The sequence below is a fragment of the Lampetra planeri genome, chromosome 20 (genome assembly GCF_965212315.1).
Source record: "Lampetra planeri chromosome 20, kcLamPlan1.2.h2, whole genome shotgun sequence".
Classification (NCBI taxonomy): Eukaryota; Metazoa; Chordata; class Hyperoartia; order Petromyzontiformes; family Petromyzontidae; genus Lampetra; species Lampetra planeri.
This window is the reverse complement of record NC_136126.1, coordinates 5227860-5248321: the sequence shown is the minus strand read 5'-3', so window position 1 is coordinate 5248321 and position 20462 is coordinate 5227860. Positions and strand designations below refer to the sequence as shown.

At 43.6% G+C, this 20462-nt stretch overlaps 1 protein-coding gene across 4 annotated transcripts; it reads right to left on the bottom strand.

Annotated features, from left to right (window-relative positions):
- Nucleotides 1–61: 61 nt before the first annotated feature.
- On the bottom strand, nt 62–19524 carry LOC144724338 (LIM domain-binding protein 3-like). Of its 4 annotated transcripts, none has more exons than XM_078603385.1 (10): nt 19432–19524; nt 17478–17671; nt 8717–8868; nt 7064–7130; nt 6906–6922; nt 5735–5932; nt 4180–4200; nt 3298–3461; nt 703–739; nt 62–480 (listed from the first exon to the last, which is right to left on the bottom strand). In XM_078603385.1, the coding sequence occupies exons 2-10, from the start codon at nt 17571–17573 to the stop codon at nt 384–386; spliced, it is 849 nt and encodes a 282-aa protein (XP_078459511.1). In that variant the 5' UTR covers nt 17574–17671; nt 19432–19524; the 3' UTR covers nt 62–383. The 4 variants fall into 4 exon arrangements, with proteins under 4 accessions (XP_078459511.1, XP_078459509.1, XP_078459512.1 ...); XM_078603383.1 differs by having other exon boundaries at nt 19339–19498; XM_078603386.1 differs by lacking the exon at nt 4180–4200 and having other exon boundaries at nt 19339–19493.
- Between the last annotated feature and the right edge of the window lie 938 nt (nt 19525–20462).

Sequence of the window (20462 nt, the reverse complement as noted above, 5' to 3'; positions counted from 1 at the left end):
TAAGGTATGTTATATGTATCACAAATGTGTCTTGCATCTAATGTGTAAGGCTACAAAACTGTAAGCTTCATTGACACTTTATTGAAATCTCCATTTCTTGTGCAGCAGGTGGACAGAAGAAACTGCAGGTAAACTGAGGGCGCTTGCAGCACACCACAAAACACCAATATACAATCGGGGAAAAAATAAGCCAGAAGAATAGAAGGAAGTTGGCACTCCGTAAGGCAAATTTACCAACAACACACGTGGATGCAGTTAATGTGTGTTTCAAAGTGCATTGGCAAGAGAGGAGATGTGAAGCCAAGCCGGCTGACAACTGGGGTCGGCCTCCTGCCCTCTCCTCTGCTCGCGCCGCCACTTGGGAGATGGGCCACCCTTCCCTCTCAGCTCTTGATGTGCAGAGAGCTCGCGGACAGGCCGTGGTGCCACTCCTTGAGCTTGTTGAAGCGTGGCCCCTTCACCTGACTCTCAAACTTCTCTCTGCGGTCGCAGCAACAACAACAAGACGAGACAGGTTCATATTCTTAGGTTTTTTTCGGTAAAGTCACGTAGGTAAAAAATTAATAAAATTAAAATAAAATATCTAGAACGAGACAGATTGGAGAACAGGTGCATTGCAGATGATAACATGGGGAAACCGATTAAATGTTCTACCAACAGCTTTTGAACGGTGAATTGAAGGGTTATGGAAACGAATTGTACCTGGTTCTCTTTAAAGCATCTTCATCAGGATCTTGCACTAGAAATATACACAAAACAATTAGTGCTGCTAAATAATTCTACGTTTAGTCGATGAGCAATATAATTTAGAAGCGTACATGTTAAAACATTGCTTTAAAAGTGCATTAGGTAGCTTTAAAAAGGGACTTTTAAAGGTATGTGTGTCATTTGTTTCATGTAATCACACCAAATTCACTTAGCTTTTAAAGAAAGTTATTTCCAAACATTTAGCATAAAAATCTATCTTCAAATTAATATAGCAATAGACATCCTTTTCACACGAATAATGTTTTCAATTGCTCATCTCAATCACAGCTAAGTAAAACTATCATTGCATTCAGCACAACATAAGCAACTACATTGGCAGTGGTGCATGTATCTATGATAAAAGCCTGGTGTTCAGTGTCAACTAAATTGAGAAGTTATAGAAAGTGAGCCCCCCATCCCCAGATGTGGGGGTTAAAAGTAGATTTAACAGGTTTCTGAAAATTGTTGACCCCCCCCAAAAACATTATTTTGTAGGCATATATGCCTACACACCCTACATACAATAGAGTCAGTAGTATCTGCACGCATTGAGGGGGGGGGGGGGTGACGGGCGAGGCGCAAAGCACTGAAGCCCTCTGTAGGAGTTAGTTTGTCATTACTACTTAAGTTTTGGGCAATGACACTTAACAGAGAAGGACAGACAGCTGAAGTGTTAAACCTGTCAGCTTTAAAGGCACCACCGTGGAAAAGGTCTTCAACCATAAGTCTGAAAAGATCTGCTCTGCTCTGAAGAAGCAACTCAGGATAGTTGGCCAAAGAGGTTTCAGGCTGACATGCTGGCACCAGTCACTGGCGAGTTCTTTAATCGCTGCTCGGAAAACTTACCTTGTGCAAAATTGTCCATTTACATATGGGTGGAAGTAAACACTAAATAAGAGAATAGCTATGATTGTTGATCGCAGTGATCACGATGCTGTCTGTAGTTTTACACTGAACTAGGAGCTATATATATATTCACCAGCATTGATTCAAGCAAGTTTGACTACTGATGAGACACCAAATATTGAAACTCTTAGTTTTTTCGGTAAAGTCACGTAGGTAAAAAATGAAATTTAAATTTATAAAAATCACGACGTTTCGGAGGCAACACAAGCTTCCGTCTTCAGGTGAAACCGCCACAGCAAAATATCTATCAAATTATTCAAGGCTTGATACAGATATTTTGCTGTGACGGTTTCACCTGAAGACGGAAGCTTGTGTTGCCTACGAAACGTCGTGATTTTTATTCTTTTATTTTATTTTTATTAATTTTAATTTCATTTTTTACCTACGTGACTTTACCGAAAAAACTAAGAGTATGAATCCTTGCAGTCACGAAAGCTTCAAATCTAGAACCAAATATTGAAACCAGTCTGGAGGCTGCTTGTACTGCTGCGATTATGCCTTCCCAGAAGGCTGTGGGATGATGGGTTGTGTAAACATTTTTTTTTAATGTGGCCAGACATGAAAGAGACATCGCGTATCTATGATACTCGAGAATGTTATATTGCCAAGGATGACTTATGTGTATACAATCTGAATGTCCGTGATGTATATTTTACATTAATACCATTATACGTGTTTTGATTATAATACTAAAATAACGTAAGAATAACCTTACAATAGTTACATAGAAATGGCAGTAAAAATAGTAACAAACATTTCATTAACATAAAATTACGTTTTATATAGAGATCGGACTTTAATCGGTTAAACTTGGCTTCACCGGGCACCAATACAACCATGTGAACTGTGGGCTTGGCTAACTCCCAATTGGTTGGACGTCAACTGAGTTGATGTTCTCCTAAAGTCCAAAACTCGACGTTCTCTGGGAATCAAACATCAAGAGTACTTTGGGCAGTTTATCAGATAATCTTTGAGCTCTGAAACCACTACAAGTTCAAGGTTATTTAAATAGAGGCTTCATTAACAAGCCATGATGATGAAGTAGACCAAATATTTGAAGACATTAACCAACGACTAAATGAGGGCAAAACGCATTACAACAACACAATTTATTAGAATATGATATAAGTTAGAGTGATGGAGTTGAGAATGAGGTGGGCATCTAAATAGAGTCATAATACGTGATAATTATTAATACCTTTTTCAAAATGAAGGCATCTCGGAAGAAGATCCAGAGATGGTGAAATTAGGAACGAGATTGACTGATCTAACAAGCGCAAGATTGTTAGAGATATTTCTGTCCACAATAAATTGAGCACAGGAATCGATCGCAAAAAAAATTGAACAAAAGCTGAAAATTATTCAAGGATGCGGAGGTGCATTTCAAAGCAGTGGTGGTCTTGGGCAGAACACGTTCCTAGAAGGGATGGCCGGCTGGTGGTCACATTGCTCGAAGACAAAAGAGGAGGAAACGCACCTAAGATGTGGAGCAATTAAATCATCTCACGTGCAGGAGCTAGACGAATTGTTGCACGCGCAAGACGGCAATGTATTTGGGAGGCTTTCATCTCGCGTTGAATCGTTCGTGGAGTTTAAGGTCCCGATACCCTCTCATCGCATGGTGTTGACCGTGTGGACACGTACTATACTCGGTTCCGGTGAGCTGCGCGAGCATGCGGAACGTGCGGGACTGCGCCTTGCCCAGACGCAGCATCTCCTCCTCGGAGCGGTCCGAGTCCGTGGCGGTCTTGGCCACCGCTTGATACACGTGCGACGTGGTGTCCACCTGTGGATTCTTGGCAATCAGCCTGCCGCAAATAGTGGGTGACCACTCGGGTGAGATTGCACGATTAAGGGTCAAACTTCCTGCCATGAATTACACCACCACCACTACGATCACCACCACTGTTTTAAACGTTGGAGTTTCTTTTCCTACAAAATCCCATGCGCAGTTTCAGGCATTAGAACATTTAGTATGTTTAGTACATTTCGTTCGAAGGCAATGGATTTTATTAATAAAACAAAATTATCTTTGATTAATAATATATTTTTGGGTCAGATTGTGTAAATAAAATGTGTGTCGTACACCCTCCTGCACCCAACACAATAAAGTTGTCACGTGGACAAACATGCCAATGTATTGCTACTTCAGCACACACGTGTGTTGGAGAGCAATCCACACCATTTAACAATGTGGTATAACGTTTAATAATATGATATGACGTTTCACTGATGCAGTAGTGATTGCCAGCAGTACGTCATACCAAATTGTTAAATGTTGTGGATTGCTCTCTTAACACACCGGTTTGCTGAAGCAGCAATACATTGGTCACGTTTGTTCATCACGTGACAACTTCATGAATCGGCTTTGCCAGGTGGAGATGGATGTACAACACACATTTTACTCGCGCGGCGATCTGAGCCAAAACTCAATTATGAACCTTAATATTGTTCGCGAAAAACTACAACGTGTTAAATGTAGTTTCTGTTAAAAAACAATCAAACAAATAGTAACATTTTACTTACCCCCCAGTGGCCTCAGAGGAACTGTAAGAAGTAGCGTGTAAATGTGGTGCACCATAGACATTTTTTGAGAGTTTTTGGAAGACGGTGAAAGGGGTTGGCGAGGTATGTGCATCATGGTTAGAAGAGAGAGGAATGGAGTGCGGGTGGGAATATTGTAATGGAGGGTATGGGGTTACAGAAACACATGGCATCATGAAAAACAGCACAATTACGAAGCACTTTGCCAACACTCAAAGCAAACAGGTACATGGGTCGCTCACTGGCATTTGAAATGTACCTTTGGCCCATAGTCGAGTGGTTGCACGAACCAGTTTAGCGTAAAGGTTAACAAATGCTGTGCTCTCATTACTGAATGAGATAAGCAAATGGTAGGCGCATCACTCACTGTGAATGTATGCACACAAGCACATGTTGGTAATTACACGCAGGCCCACAAACAACAATTATGCAGATGTAGCAGCTTTGACATTACTGCTTTGGTTGCCTTTCACGCAAAAAAAGCGACAAGTCTTCTCAACCCAAGTCACACTCAGATTTTGCTAACACTGTTAGTTTTACAAGATGTCTAAATGTGGATTTTTTTTAAATGCAGCTGTAAAAAAATAAAAAAATCCAGTATGGGGTAGGTGTCTCATCATCAGTTGGACCACAGTGTAAATAAGAAAATCGATCGAGGAGGGAACCAAAGAAAAATTATTGATACCGAGATGTGAATGACATCTCTGAGCATGCATCTCACTAGAGACGCAACAAAATTGGGATGGGGCCGATCCACTGATCGGCAGTGTCCTGAAATAAACCGCCGCCTTATGTGGGTGCACACCACTCATCTGCCAGGTCCTGACAACCACCAACCACACACGCTCTGAGCTTTAGCCATATAACGATGAATGGATTTTCAAATTGATTCTCATGCGTACTATACATGAATCATGCGTGTAAAAAATCAACTGTTCCCCCCCCCCCTAATTTAATTTCAATTATATTACTGGCATCTTGTCAAGAGTAGTGCAACCCTGATTTTTAGAGAATGACCCACAGAAGCAGTTATCACGGGACTACTTCTGAAATCCCTTCACGTGCAAACTATCCCACATGTCCTCCTACTACACAGAAAGGTTTCCTGCATGGCAGTCAAATCGATATCATTAATCCTCAGAGTTGCGATTTTACCAAAAATAAGTTAAAAACTGAACTTATTGTAATTTTATCCGTGCAGTTATTGGTGACCGAAATTAACACCGTCGCTGCATTTGACCAATGTTAATTAATAAAAGGTGGCCGAAACCCAGATTTGACCTTTGGATTTCAGTCGTGCCGGGGACAAGCCAGAACGAACGTACGAGGCTGACGAAAGAAACGCTAACGACACGACAAAATCAATCGAACGAATGACGAAAAGGAATTCACACCAATTGTGATCCCAAATTTGGGAGGAGGAGCGAGGTGCTTTGGGTTTTAATCTTTGCACGTCTACTTAACCCACACGTCACTCGGGACAACACAAACAATGCGCGCGCGCACGCACACACACACAAGAGGTCATCGCGCTTACCCGTTGGGGACATCATTGCCGTGCACGTGCGCCTGTCCAGCGATGGCATCCATGATGGCATCCTGCGAGTACATGCTGATGGGCGTGTTGTACTGCGCGTGGATAATGCTGGCCTTGCCGCCGGGACCCCTGACCTCGATGGGCTTGTGCGTGGACACCGCCGAGTCCTTGATAACCGTGGGGTTAATGAAATCTTGGCTGTCGGTGGAAGATCAAGACAAACGAACAAACACAAAAAACAAATCCTCGTAACGAAAAACTCCCGAGTTGTCCGTCGGTTCGCAGCAACTTCTTGGGAACATTTTTGTTGTACGTGAAGAGTCGAGCGAGGGCTCCTTTTGACCATAAAGAACTAAGGGGCTGTGGTTATTGATGATGAGCTATGTAGGACACAAGGCCTTTGACCTTCAGATCTAAAAAAAACTTGACTTGATATAAAATAGTTGATGCCATTAAACCAACACGAGAGGGCAGCATACAATTTTCATGCTAATATGAACCTTATGGCATTACCCCGGGGAATCATAGGACCCCGGCTCTCGCATAATGTCCGTGATGCAGTCATTTTAGTCTGTTGATAGTCGGCGATGGGGCAATCGACTCATCTCGACGAGCTGTACACGATGCACCACCACGGTGCGTACGCGAGCGTTCAGGGTTTCAGCGCAATCGTCCTCGCTGCGTTTCGACATCGCGGAGTGGCACCAATTTCGGATTGATTGGTACCCCAGTCGCGGAGTTAAGTACACCCCTAGAAAAAATTGTGTCCCAGAAATAAAGTATTTAATTGCCTCGGCCATTTAGTATTATTTGGTACCCCGGGGTACCGCCATAAGGATCAAATGTCGAATACAAGCCAGTACTGAACATAGGTAAGATACAAGCCCCAGTGTCACTCATGCAATGCATTTTCATGAAGGATTATAGTTTGGAAAAATAGTGGACCCCCATCGGTAGGACAGGCTTTTACTGGCTTGTAGTGTAATAATGAATTACGTTGATGTCGTGATTCTTGTTAAAATCCACGCGTCATTCACACAGTATTCAACTGCCCATCATGCAAATTTGTCTCGAGTGATTAAAGTTAAGCCAATGACACTCATCTCACAGAATGTGCTCAGATTAAAACATTCTTTATTAGAAAGCCACACTTTTTGTTTACTGCACTCACCCATGTGGAGATACAATCTATAGAAATGCAAGAAATAAAAAGGAGTAATTAAAACGGGGGGAAAATGTCTCTGTTACAAATTGTTGATATGTCCACAGAGTACAATCAGCGATCACAGGCTTTGATTTTTATTTAATTTCAGGAGATTAAGGGCTCACCTTCTGGTGTGCGATGGTGGTTGCAGCATCAATCACAGGGCCGTGCATAGGCAGGGGCCGCTTGCATCTGTGTGGAGGCAGATTTTTCAATTAAATATTTTTATGTTACCAGGCGAGGCCCACTGAGCTTGAAAAAAAACTCTTTTTCAGAAGCAACTCAGCCATCACTGACGATATCTCTACGAAGTGACTTATGGTGTGGAAATGTATATCGACCACATACTCTAAAACTCATGTTTCTAAATGTGGAGAGGCCCGGAGAAAAAACAAACGCGACCACAAGGAGAGGGACATGCAAACTCCAAATACGCCGGTGTCAGGGTCGGGAGCGAACCCACGAACTCCTGTATACCAGACGAGGTAGTTAACATCTCGCCAATCTGGCGCCCTTAACCGAGCTTCCATTATCCATTGAGTTATAACCCAGTCAAATGAGTCGCAATGTCATGCTTCAGGAACCAGTTGCGTTTTCTTAAATATTTTTTTTATCGTAAACATGTACAGCCCTTTGTCAATCCGAACTGCTGAATGAGGGCCTCTCCATGGCGTGCAGCCCATGTCGGGTTGTTTAACCCAACAATAACTTGGCCATGCTGGCCAGTGCGGGTTGGTGAAGGTGAGGCGCATAGATGTAGGAGCATACGAGTACAGTACAACAATGGTTTCTATTTCTAGATTTGAAGCTTTCGTGACTGCAAGGATTCATACTCTTAGGTTTTTTCGGTAAAGTCACGTAGGTAAAAAATAAAATTTAAAGTTAATAATGGAAATAAAATAAAATAATAATGACTTTTAATTTTATTTTTTACCTACGTGACTTTACCGAAAAAACCTAAGAGTATAGTACAACAATGGGTTTTGCTGCACTGCCCCCTGCTGCCCATGGCGTGGTGTTTGGTTATCATTTATGAATGATACTGTGAAATTTATTGAATTGTATTAAAACACATTTTGTCATTTTGCTTAGAAAACTGTGGTGAACCCCGTCCTGGGGAGTGGACAAACGTGTTTAATGATTGTGGTTGCTCGCTAGAGACACCCACTGATGGATGGGTGATCTACAATATTTTTTTACAAATACGCATCATAAGAATGCTACCCTATTGATTTTTTTTTAAGTTTGATCATCATAATCATCTGTCTATTATTCATATGTTGAAAGATACATGTATTTTTTCATATACTCAAAAAATGGTACAATTATGTGCCCCCTTTGTGCAGAGTAGCCATCCCCCTGTGCACAGCTGTAGTGGGCAAGATGGCATAAAATGTCAGGGCAATTTGCCCACAAAAAGGGCATCTCGTAAAAGAGGGCACCACAAAGGGCCTGTTACTTTTTTGTCGCTAATGAATAAGGGAGGTCCCTTCAAACTACATGAAATTCGGTCCTGGGCATCCAGCCCCGGGCCTCCAGCAACATCTGGGCAGCCCTGCCAAAAGGCACTGCCGAAGCTTGTGTTCGATAAAAACATAAATTCAGAACGTATTTTTACTCCTTCAAAAATCGATTTCCCGTATAACATGGAGTCCCCGTTCATCAATCCCATGGGACTGAAGATTCATTATCTGAGTGCTCATGAGAAATTACAATGAGGGGTCAGAACGCAAGGGTGTTTTTCAGGAGCAGACGTGCTGAATGCGAGGCTCCCTTACTTATGCAGCGTCATGCGGAGCGACCCCACACAGTTCTTGATCTTGGTCTGCGCCTGCACGTGCGTGAGGTTATCCGTGGGCACCCCGTCGATCTGGTGCACGGAGTCACCAGCCGAGATGCCATTCTGGGCCGCCTTGCTGCCCGCACTCACCTGCGACACGCAGGCAGACAACGCACAGTGGCAGCAGCAGCAAAAGCATCAGCAGGAGTGGCAGCAACAGCGAAGAAGCCTACAGGTTGTCATGTTTCATTGAGCTGGAAACCCTTCCCTGTCATATGCACGTGTAACGAAAAAAAATATTGTATTCCAAATGTACCGATTTGGTGTCGAGTCGTGAGATGAAGAATTCATTCAGATCTCTCTAAGATTTTCACAGAATGTGTTCCGAATTTTTTTAAAGTGACAAGACGATTTCTCACACGCTTGACCAGCACAACCAATATTGAAATATTTTACGGCAAATTTTGTTATCAAATTAAGTGAAAAATACCCTCTAAAACTTGAGAACCCTATGAATCATTGGTGGCTGTGACGCAGGATCTCAACGATTCCAGCACGATAGTCTGATCCCTGAACCTCCCAGTCACCTCCAAGATCCCACATTTAGGATTATAGACTGTTGGGACATGTGCTGTTATGAAGCACCTATTTAGCCCAGCAAAGCACAAAGAGGAGTGGAGTGGCCAGTGCTAATGTTCACATACCACAGCATGTACTTACTTAAACCTAAACCAACCGAAAGGAGTCCAAGCACAGTTTCAAATACCATGTGCCAATGATGTCACCCATGACCAGGGAACAATAAGTTGTATGGATGTTGAACTTCTTTCGAACCGTACGTAGCTAATAGCACAGGGCACTAAGCACTACTCCACACGCACATTGTCACCCAACCACGAAAATATAAAAATACAAGCTAGTGCAAATGAAGTCTAAATATTATAATGTATTTGTGTATATTTGCCAATTGTTGCTTCGATATGTTCATCATCGTCACATTGTCTTGTCTAGATGCACAATTGACCAGTCAAACCGTATCTTTTAGAATTGTTTGGTTATAGAATTTAGAACACAACCTCAATATCATATATAGTCTTGGTTACGTAGAAGGGAAATAATAAAATAATAAAAATATAAAATCCTCACGACGTTTCGACTGCAACACAAGCAATCATCATCAGGTGTGAAATCCACAGCAAGAAAATTTGAAAAAAGTGGTGTTTTTTTCTTCAAATTTTCTTGTTGTGGATTTCACACCTGATGATGATTGCTTGTGTTGCAGTCGAAACGTCGTGAGAATTTTATTGTTTTATATTTTTATTATTTTATTGTTTCCCTTCTACGTGACTTTACCGAAGGAACCAAGAATATGAATCCCTGCAGTCACGAAAGCTTTAAATCAAAATTCAATATCATCTGTCCAAATGTGATGACGGTATTTTTAAAAAAGCCGTCGCAACATTAAATATAATTTACTTAGGAGCGGATTAAGCAGACGCGGGCTAGCAATTGAAATGCGCCGACACTCACGCGTGCACACAGGCACCGATAAACACTTGCTTAATGCAACACTTCTGGGACCAATGTCACTCACAGACACGTGTTAAACAATTAAAATGTGCTAAGACTAAAATACATTTGCTTTCCTATTGTGGGGAGAGATTACACACGCTGGCCGAGAGCCAGGAAAACTCAAGAGTAGCCTACATCGACGTCGCGTCCGTGAATCACCGCTGCCGAATGGAAAGAATTTACAGCAGACATTTGAAATGTGGCTTTGCAGCGGGCACGCCATCTACCCGCCTTAGAGGGATAACGTTTACAAAGTCAAGCTCAACGACAACCTTTGGAAGAAAAATTGGACTTGACGGACAAGAGTGCAGCTTTGGCTGCAGGATGTCAAATTCAGATAAAGCCCTCACACACACCTGGCACCGAAAACAAAATAATGGCCTGCAAAATGATATATTTCACATCCCTCAATATGTCCGTGAAAGTCATCTGTGCTTCATTTATAACGTCCTTTATAATATGGTCGATGTGAATAATCGTTACACTGTAAAGACAATGATTGTATCTGATTGTTCACCGGTGACTTATCTACGAGCAACCGAGAACTCAAAGAAAACATAAAATAATGTCTACACACATTCATTGTGGGTTATTCATTATGGTGAAACGACAAACACTTTGCTATAGTAACCCATTGTGTGCTGGTCTTATAGCCCGAATGTAGCTACAATTGAACACTACCTGCAGCTTGTACATGGACACGCTCTTTGCCAAATCGTGACTGGGTGACGACTTTCACGAACTTTGCGAGCTGTGGGGGTTCATGTCCATACTTCACCATGCTGCTCAGCGAATGTTTATGCAGACAGAGAGCACAGCAGTATTGTACAACTATGGATTTGGCCGCACTGCCCTCTGCTGCGCCGCACGTACCCCGCAGCAGCCTATAACAACCTGTTATGCAAAGTGGTCGCCCGTGCCAAGCACGATCCGGGCCCAACTCTGCTTAGCTTCAGAGTGCCGACAAGACCGGGTGCATACCAGGTGATTTGGTCACAGGCACCCGTAATTATAACGCAACAAAAAAAAAAATATATAAAATCAATCAATTCGTTGATTATATGCGTATGAAATTGCGACATTGAAAAGCCTATAAGCTACACCAGGCAGGGGGGCTGGGGGTCCCCTCGCCAGCCAAACTGCCACAGTGCAATATAACTGGGGTAGAGACGAATGAGACCCCGTGAAGAGTGTTGTTCACCACAGAGCCATAAGTTCATGTGGGAGCGCACTGCGCCACACAGCTCACACAGCTGTGTTCATCGTTCAAAGCGGCACGCCATGCCGATAGGCCGTGGTGGCAAAAAGTGTGGAGGTCTCGGTGTAATGCTATATTATTGGCTTACGTAGACAGAAACATGAGCCTCCGGGGCAGTGTCGGGCACAAGGTATCCATCCTCCTTTGTGCTGTGTGAGCAGAATATTTGTGAGTGTGCACACGGAACGTGTAGCTGCAGTGCCACGATCAAATGAGGAAACATTTCATTGTGTTATGACACTTCTAAAACCCATCGGAAATGATCGCCTCGCCCGTTAATTCGATGGCTTCAGAATTTTTCTTCCATTACAGCTTGGCCATATGGCTAAGCATTGCAATGAAGTGCACTCATAAGTCGATTAATGAGCATGGGCTATTTGAGTCCATTGTGTTAATGGTGTCACCCATGAGGTCATAATGTTCTGTGAAACTTTAGCTCTGGAGGAGATTGCATTTTCCATGTCGATGCAAGATATATCAAGCTGGTTTGCCATGCAAGCAGTTGGGGTTTGCTTCAAAAATGCAAGATGGTGCGCAGGGAGCGGGCTATAGCAAAACCCGACCAATCCCTGAATCCCCGTCCTGAAGAAGCCAAGGATAGCCGGCTATAAATAGTCTGATCTCAGTGCACACGTCTGGCAGAGTGGGCATGGAAGCAGCAGACATTGTGTTCAGGATGTAAGGTGACAACGCGGTGAAGTGGGAGAGGCGATGAGGGTGAAATGGTCACAGCTGGGACAGCTGAAGCGATGAGAAGCCGTCACATCACTTGCACGGAGTAAAGTATGGAACTGTTATTTCAGGTCCCGTTCACTTGCCATTTAAATAAAACGTTCCACCATCCCAGGCCCCCCATTTATGTCGTGTTGATAATGTGTTGTGGAAACATGGACCGATAAGCATTCCATCCCGTTGAGACAAGCGTTGGTTTTAAATTGTGGATTTAAAAAAAGCCTTTGGGCTATCGTATACCATGGCTTAAATGAGTGTGGAAACAATTCACAGTAACTACCAATTTTCTTCATAAAGGACACAGTGCCACCTTGGAAAAACAACCTCATCCGGCTCTATAGAGATACAGCAACAAATAATGATGATTGTCATTAGTCATTAGTCATGATCAATCTAAAGCTGGATGAAGGCCTTCCCAAGCAGCATTGGGGGAGAGATGTGACCGCACTTCGCCACACTGGGCAGTGCACATTGGTGAAGATACCGGACGTGTGGAACAGACTGATCACACTCGGGTGACCCCCAACCGCTTGAAATAAGTGACGAAAAGTAAAAATTATATCTATGTTCCCACGATAACAAACAACATTGAGTGAAGGATTATTAAATAATTCTGCCCCATACAAGCCTTTTTGTTCTGCCCCAATGCCCCAGCGTCCACCTGTAAAATGTTTAAACACTCACAAATGTTGATGCGCAACCCGTGGTCATTATTTTCCATTGTTATGAATATAAAATCCTGACTCTAAATACACACAGCGTGAGTGTTTGTTCCAGTGAATCGAGCGTACCGGCAGGTTACACCGCGGGGTCAAGGCCCCTAAATCTACACCTCACATCCTTGAACGCGAACATTCCTTCCGTGTCAGCCAAGCGACTGCTTGAAGGATCTCCTTTTAAAGCGCGGAATGAGCCGGATCACGTGGCTCAAACGGCAGAAAGCACTGAGGTTCGCAACGTTCGCCCCAACTTGTAAAGGATCACAGATACCGCTCGTGACTGCCGTTAAAAATCGCACTGCCGTTAGATCCCATGTAAACAATGTTCACTGCAGAATTCGTTTTTTTTCATCTGCACAATCATTTTCAATACAATTATTTGAAGGGCATATTGAAATGTAAGGGAAATTCTGCCAAACAACCTTATTAAGCCGGTTGCCAAATGTCACATCTAAGATGACCTTTAAGTCACGAGGATTACAGACTTTGAACTTAAGCAGGGCTCTTGAAATTGCCCTGTTTTCAACAGCTACAAGCTCTCACCTCGTCTCAACCAGAAAGGGCAACACCCTCGGGGTCGTACATGTATGACAGCAAGCGCAGGTTTATCTTCCGATGTCTTCGACTTATAAGATGACAACAGGAAAATATCTAATACCATTTGTGTGGAATCTGACCGCCCCTTCTTTCTGTGCATCGGCCTATTCCAACAACGGTGTTGGGTACAAACTGACCACAAAAAAAATCGAACCCTGCTCACAAAGTGACAGATGAGCTGAAAGAAGGTCAAACGAAATTTTGGCCATCGCAGTAAATGGTCTGTAGAAAATGACGTTGGCCACTGAGACACATTTATTTGACAATCCGAAAAGTGCAGCAAGGGCTGTTCAACACAGCTGATCCAGAGACTGCCTTTACTCAAATCAATCGTATTGAATTCCAAAATACTGTACAAGTCTCATTTGTTACTTGCTTTACAAATTAGCTGCCATCCAAAATGTCATGCGAATTACCAACGTCATTCCCCTACACAATGGAACCTTTATAATATTCACCATATTATAAATAAATAAATGACACGCTATGTAAGCTTGCATGTACAGTATATAAAACACAATTTGTGTAATGCTTCAACGCTAAAAAATAAATACTTGAAGCCTACCAACGTGAATGGGGGTGCAGTAGTGGCACAGAGGTTGGCACACTGTGCAATGAGCTCGGTGACCAGAGTTCAGTTCCCAGCCAAGTGCAGATCGATTTCCTAACTGGCCACAGTGCCTCCTCTTCACCAACCATCAATTAACCACCATCGAGAAGCACGCTCAAACAATCCGCATTGGGAGGAAGGCCTTCATCCAGCAGTGGATTGACACAGGGCTTTGAACCTTTAATTATACAAAGCAGGCACACAACGTAATGGGCTCGCGTGCAGCAGCACTGACTCAAAGGTCGCAGAGTCACCAGGGAGTGTTGTGTAACGCATTACAAAGTTGCTTTTGAATGTAGCGAGGGGGACAGGTGGTCCCCTCCAACATGGACATGCTCACTAGCACACACAGTACAAGCTCTTTGAAAATGTCGTGAAGCCTCATACCCTGCCGTTGACGTAACGACGGCAAATTTAGGGATGCACAAAAATATTTCGGTCACCCAACGCCCGCGGGACCCCCCCACCCCCAGCCCCCAGCTCTCTGGCGGTGACGTGAGTCCAGACCACTCTGCCCGCCGCTATTTTTGTTTAGACATGCACGCAGGAAATTCAATACAGGCGAGCGCCAGCAACAAACCCCCGGCAAACATCACGGAATCCGGCCAGGTCCAACTTGGGTTATTTATGCTGCCTCCTAATTCATGGCTCTAATAAATGGCAGCTGTGTGGAATAAAAAAAAAACACTACAATTAGAATTGTTAATTAAATATCATGCATTGTTTCTGTGTAAAGTCGGCAATATGGGGCAGAGCAGTAAGCGCATCTATGCAGACGTGCGTTCTTTGAGGATTGCTACGAGTCCAGAGACCTGAGTTCGATTACCGGCCGTGGTTGGCGTCAGTAGCGAGTGACATCTGAAACGGTCCTGGGGCCTCCCTCTTCACCAACCCGCACAGACGAGCGTGGTGAAGTACGGTTAAACAATCCCCAATGACGTACATCGTGCGGGAAGGCCGTCATCCAGCAGTAGATTGACAAGGGATTGTAAATTATGGTCATTATTATTATGATCACTCGGCCCTTTTTCCCCAATGAGATTAGGCCGAGCGGTCTGTCCGTCACATTTTTTTATACTTAGCCAAGACAGTGGAGCAAGTGAGATAGGGGCTGGGGGCGTATTATGTATGCAGAGGTACTGGATGTTCTGGCCTTTGCCATGGGAGGTTGGCATTTGCACCGCTGACTCAGCTCCATCAACGGAGATCAGTACCGCCCCTCGCTTGCGCACGTATGCACTTTCACTCGACTCATTAGCACAATGAAGCGGTACATCCACTAAGTTATGCTATGCTGAATTGAAAAGAAAAACGTTTTTAGCCTTCCCTCCGATTGTATCCGCAGTGTACTCTCGGCATCATTTCACGAGGCAAGGAATCCATTCGTAAATTTTGCCAGAGCAGTGAGCACCCCGAGTTCTCGCATAACTTCATAAACACTTGTCAAATTGTCTTGCTTTATATTTACACACTAGGGGGTGCACTCTAACACACTCTGCTATCAGAACGGCATTTGTTGCATGACAAAGAAATATTTTAATTAATTAGGGATGTAATTTAGCACAAAAAAACGTAATTATTAAGTGTTTTTTTCAGTGGTGACCAGGCTGAAGTGATCAACTTGCTAGACTTGAGAATCAGTTCTCCCATCTGAGCCACCCAGCCACGTCAACTACACTGCGTTCTTGAGTATGCCTCAATTTCACGTTGTGAGCAGCCTAACAATGCAAACGATAATACAGTAATAGCAATCCTTACAGTTCAAGAGTGTGCCCTGTATTTATAACATGATTAATGTGACGATACTTGTGTTTTCTAAATCGATCACACAGCACTGCGTAACGAAAATGGAAGTGAACACACAGAGCCGAACTTTACAGTCAGGCTGATGATGAACAGTGGTAAAAAAAAGTATTAAAAAAAATCAACAACAGCAGTTAGCCCACCACTGTGGAGAGGCAAAGCTTAGCTGCGAACTCGTGACTCATAGGCGAGAGAAGATTCCCATCTGCAGGTGTTCTTAGCATTTCCGTGGCAGTCTAATTTCTGCAGGCATGAAAACGCCACCGGACTGTGCGCAATGAATGCCATTTTAAATGTCAGACCCAGCTTTGTTGGCAGCACGCAAAGTCTCGAAACCCCAAGGAGTCTCGATTTAAAGCTTTCGTGACTGCAGGGATTCATCTTCTTGGTTCTTTCGGTAAAGTCATGTAGAAGGGAAATAATAAAATAATAAAAATTAAACATTATAAAATAATTCTCACGACGTTTCGGCTACAACGCAAGCAGCCGTCCTCAGGTTAAGAATGAAACACCACCAAGCTTGGAGCGTATATTTAAGCTGGGTTGGAGGGGGAAGAAGTATATAAATATACGCTCCAAGCTTGGTGGTGTTTCATTCTTCACCTGAGGACGGCTGCTTACGTTGTGACCGAAACGTCGTGATAATTATTTTATTATGTTTTTTTTTATTATTTCCCTTCTACGTGACTTTACCGAAAGAACCAAGAAGATGAACCCAAGGAATCTGTTTTGTCAAAAAAATTAAAGAAACGCAATATGTGTATATTTGTGTCAACAACTATTTTCTGCCAACATTTTGATTGGGTTTTCATCATAGGGAAAAGGTTGCAAGCTGCCACGGTAATATCTTGAGACTCTTACGGCATTTCCCAAAATATCACGATGATAAACATTGGTGCAGCTACTCGTTTTCTCCTCTGCTGTTTCCAACTTCTGGAACTTCCTTCCCTCCGCCAGTGCTGTCGGACCCTCTGCCCCTGTGCAAGTCCAGGTTCAACTTTCCTCTTTACCTCGGACTGACCAATTGACTGCCCCGAAAATAATCCATGCATTGTTTTATGTGCAAGCATCTTTAGATCCAGTTGCAATTTCGATGCTATGCAAATCCATCGAGTTTCGCGGGCCCCTCCGAGGTATAGGTCAAGAACAATCGGTGGTCCCAGGTTGAAAGTGGCCGAGGGACCAGTACTAAGGCCGCTGCATCAGAGGAACAAAAAAAAAACCAGGATATTTCATGAGAAGTTTATCTCACAATTACAGAAAATATGAGGGCTACATTTAAACGAAGCGTCTTGAGCGGTCTATTATTGCGCAACTGACAAGCCAGGAGTGTCCCTGGAAGACTTTACTGGTTTCCCCTTGGAAAGAGAGCTACCTCAAAACAAACAAAATAAGAGGAAAATCGTGGCTTGGGGTGGGGGAGGGGGTGAACCCAGGACAGGTGGCAACCCAAAAACGGGAAGCTAACCCGGGAGATGGTGAGCGGCATGTTGAAGTCCTTGCCGCCTTGCAGGCGAAATCCCCAAGGGGCCGGCCCGGGCAGGGTCACCGAGTAGCTGCTCATGGTTCCTCCGCTGTTGCTCAAAAGCGTCACCGAATCAGCGCCTCAGTTCTCCTCACAGACAGATGGTTGCTTTCCTCAGGCCTGCCTTGGCCAAATCCCTGTGGAGAAGACCGCAGGAAGGAGGGAGGAGAGACGCTCGCAACGAGAAATATTTATCCGAGTTCGTGTGAACTAAGTAGACGTTTTGCCTTGGACAACACCGCATGTAAAGTGTCACTTACCGCCTGCCAAAGTGTGAGAGTGCCCTTTGAACAGAATAGATTCCATTACAGAACATAAAGGGGCAGCCCAGCAATTGCTTGTTCACACTACTGCTGGCAGAAGGGCCTCCACTAGAGGAAGCTCTAGAGAGCTCCTCTGGAGGGTATTTTGTCATTCCCTTCCCCACTGAAATAGGTGGTAGTTCTCCACACTTTACCGCACAACACATGACCTGTCGACCATCTGTAGGGTACCCATGTATACTGCTGAGGCAATGGGATTTAAGAAACTTGCACCATTGGTGCAACTGCCGTGCCGAGAGATGAAAGATTGCGCGAGTTGCGTTACTTGGGATTTCATCATTTTATTTTAAATCTGGTGACAAGGTTGCAAGCGCACACTCGGCTGTCAGTAAACAAGGATCAATTACCGGAACTCCAAATTACTGCTGTGAACAAAGCATGGCGCCCCTTTTTATAATGCCATTTGTTTTATATTCGTCAAAGTCAACGACAGTGTTTCAAAGCCAAGTCCACGGTGTCGGCAAGAGCTTAAGGATGCCCCAGCAAGACAGAACGTGCGCCACGGTGTTACTTAATGTGACTATCGTGTAGCTGCATCAATTACAGTACAATTAAAGGGCTTCTTTTATGACGAATGATAGATTGCAAGAAGGATGGCCGCAGAACGCGGCGAGTACGAGGTACTTCGCGCGTTAAAAATAGGGGCGCTATATTGGGCTCGGGGAGACATCCCTCCCGCCAGCCTTAAAAGGTACCGAGTAGCCTTTGGAGCATTTGATAAAATTAACAAGTACACCGATGTGCTCTCACGCACACACAGAGCAATTGAACGGTCAACACGAACAGCCAAGGAGATTCACGCCGAAGCTTTGCAGGTTTTAAGTTTCAGGGCAGCCTCGCTCGCGTTTTTTGCACATTCACAATTTGACTGCAAGCGTTAAGTATTTTCAAAGCCAAGTTACCGTGTCAAATGACACTTGTTAATACCGACTTGCCATTGCACTTTGAAGTCATCAAACATATTTAGAATTTCGCACGGAATTAACATGTCAAATTTAATCCCATAAGTTGATTTTCATGGAATTTGAATCGTCTAGATTGCAACATTAATAGGTTTGGATTGAGATAATCACAAGAATGCCATAAACCTCATGACAGCAGACCAGTTTGAACACAAAAACAATGATAAATCTTACACTTTGAGGACTAATTGAAACCGTACATGCACTCAAAAGAATACCATTAACCTGATATTATGGGGACCAATTTAGTGTACTTCGGGGAAAGAAAGAAAATATCACAAAAAACACCCAACACTGCACGCACAAAACAGTCCTCGAATACCAATTTGTTATAAAGGTGAAATTCAATTAATGCATTTTCCTCCACCGACATCGATGACTAAAATAACATCTGCATTTAATATCTAACAATTAAAATAATTTAAGATACACTCATATCGATAAGATACTCACATTGATAAGATACACTCACATTGATAAGATACAAACACTTCATTAATGTCTGCTGCATGCACTCACCAACAAAAGAGTCTTCTGCAATGGAGCACGCAAACACTCCGCGTTGGGCGAGAGTTTAGTGCAGCTTTGTAAAGTTGTCCTGCCACCGCTTACCCGATTGTCCGCCTTCCACTCACGCCTGCACTCTCTCCTGGAGCCCGCACTCATTTAGCCACAAGCCGTTAACGTCACCAGTGTAGTATGCCACACCCACTGGGTCGTGTGACTTAGGGAAACCACAGCCCCCCCCGAGCCCCCCACTCCCCTTCAATGACACCCTTGCCATGTTCGGCCGCTGTCAATACATTGCTGGATGAAGGCTTCCCCCACACCGTGTCGGTCATAGGGGTTGTGTGACCGTGTTTCACCGTGCTGGTCAGGGTGGATTTGTAAAAGCATCGTTCGTATAATAGACAGTTGCCCCCCCCCCCCACCTTCTCGCATGTACGTTGAACTTCTTTTGCACCGTACGTAGCCGGCCATGCTAATCGGAAGCGTGGGAGGCGCACGTGTGGGTTTTCTCCCGAGTGCTCCGGCTTCCTCCCACACGTAAAACATTCATTACATTAATTCTAGATTTGAAGCTTTCGTGACTGCAAGGGATTCATATTCTTAGGTTTTTTCGGTAAAGTCACGTAGATAAAAATTTCAAATTAATAAAAGTAAAATAAAATAAAAATCACGTTTCAGAGGCAACACAAGCTTCCGTCTTCAGCTATCGTGCTGCGACGGTTCGAACTGAAGACGGAAGCTTGTGTTGCCTCCGAAACGTCGTAATTTTTATTTCATTTTACTTTTATTAATTTTAATTTTTTATCTACGTGACTTTACCAAAAAAAACTAAGAATATTCATTACATTGTTTGGAAACATCTTAATATGTAGGGGACCACAGAGGCGAGTAATTTTTTGGCGTCGTCTCACCGTGTGGCTGCCTTCCTGCTCATCTGCGATTGCCCGCACCTTTACGTTGTTGTCTCCTCGAGAGTGAGCGAATATTGCTGTGCTGGTTACGAGTTGCAATTATTATAATTCGAAGCATATATCTATTATGTAGGCACTGAGGATGTCGTCGCTTTTTCAGACTTTAATGGACATAAAAAGTTTCAGCAGTTGTGCTTTTCATGTATGTGTGTGCCCATTCAC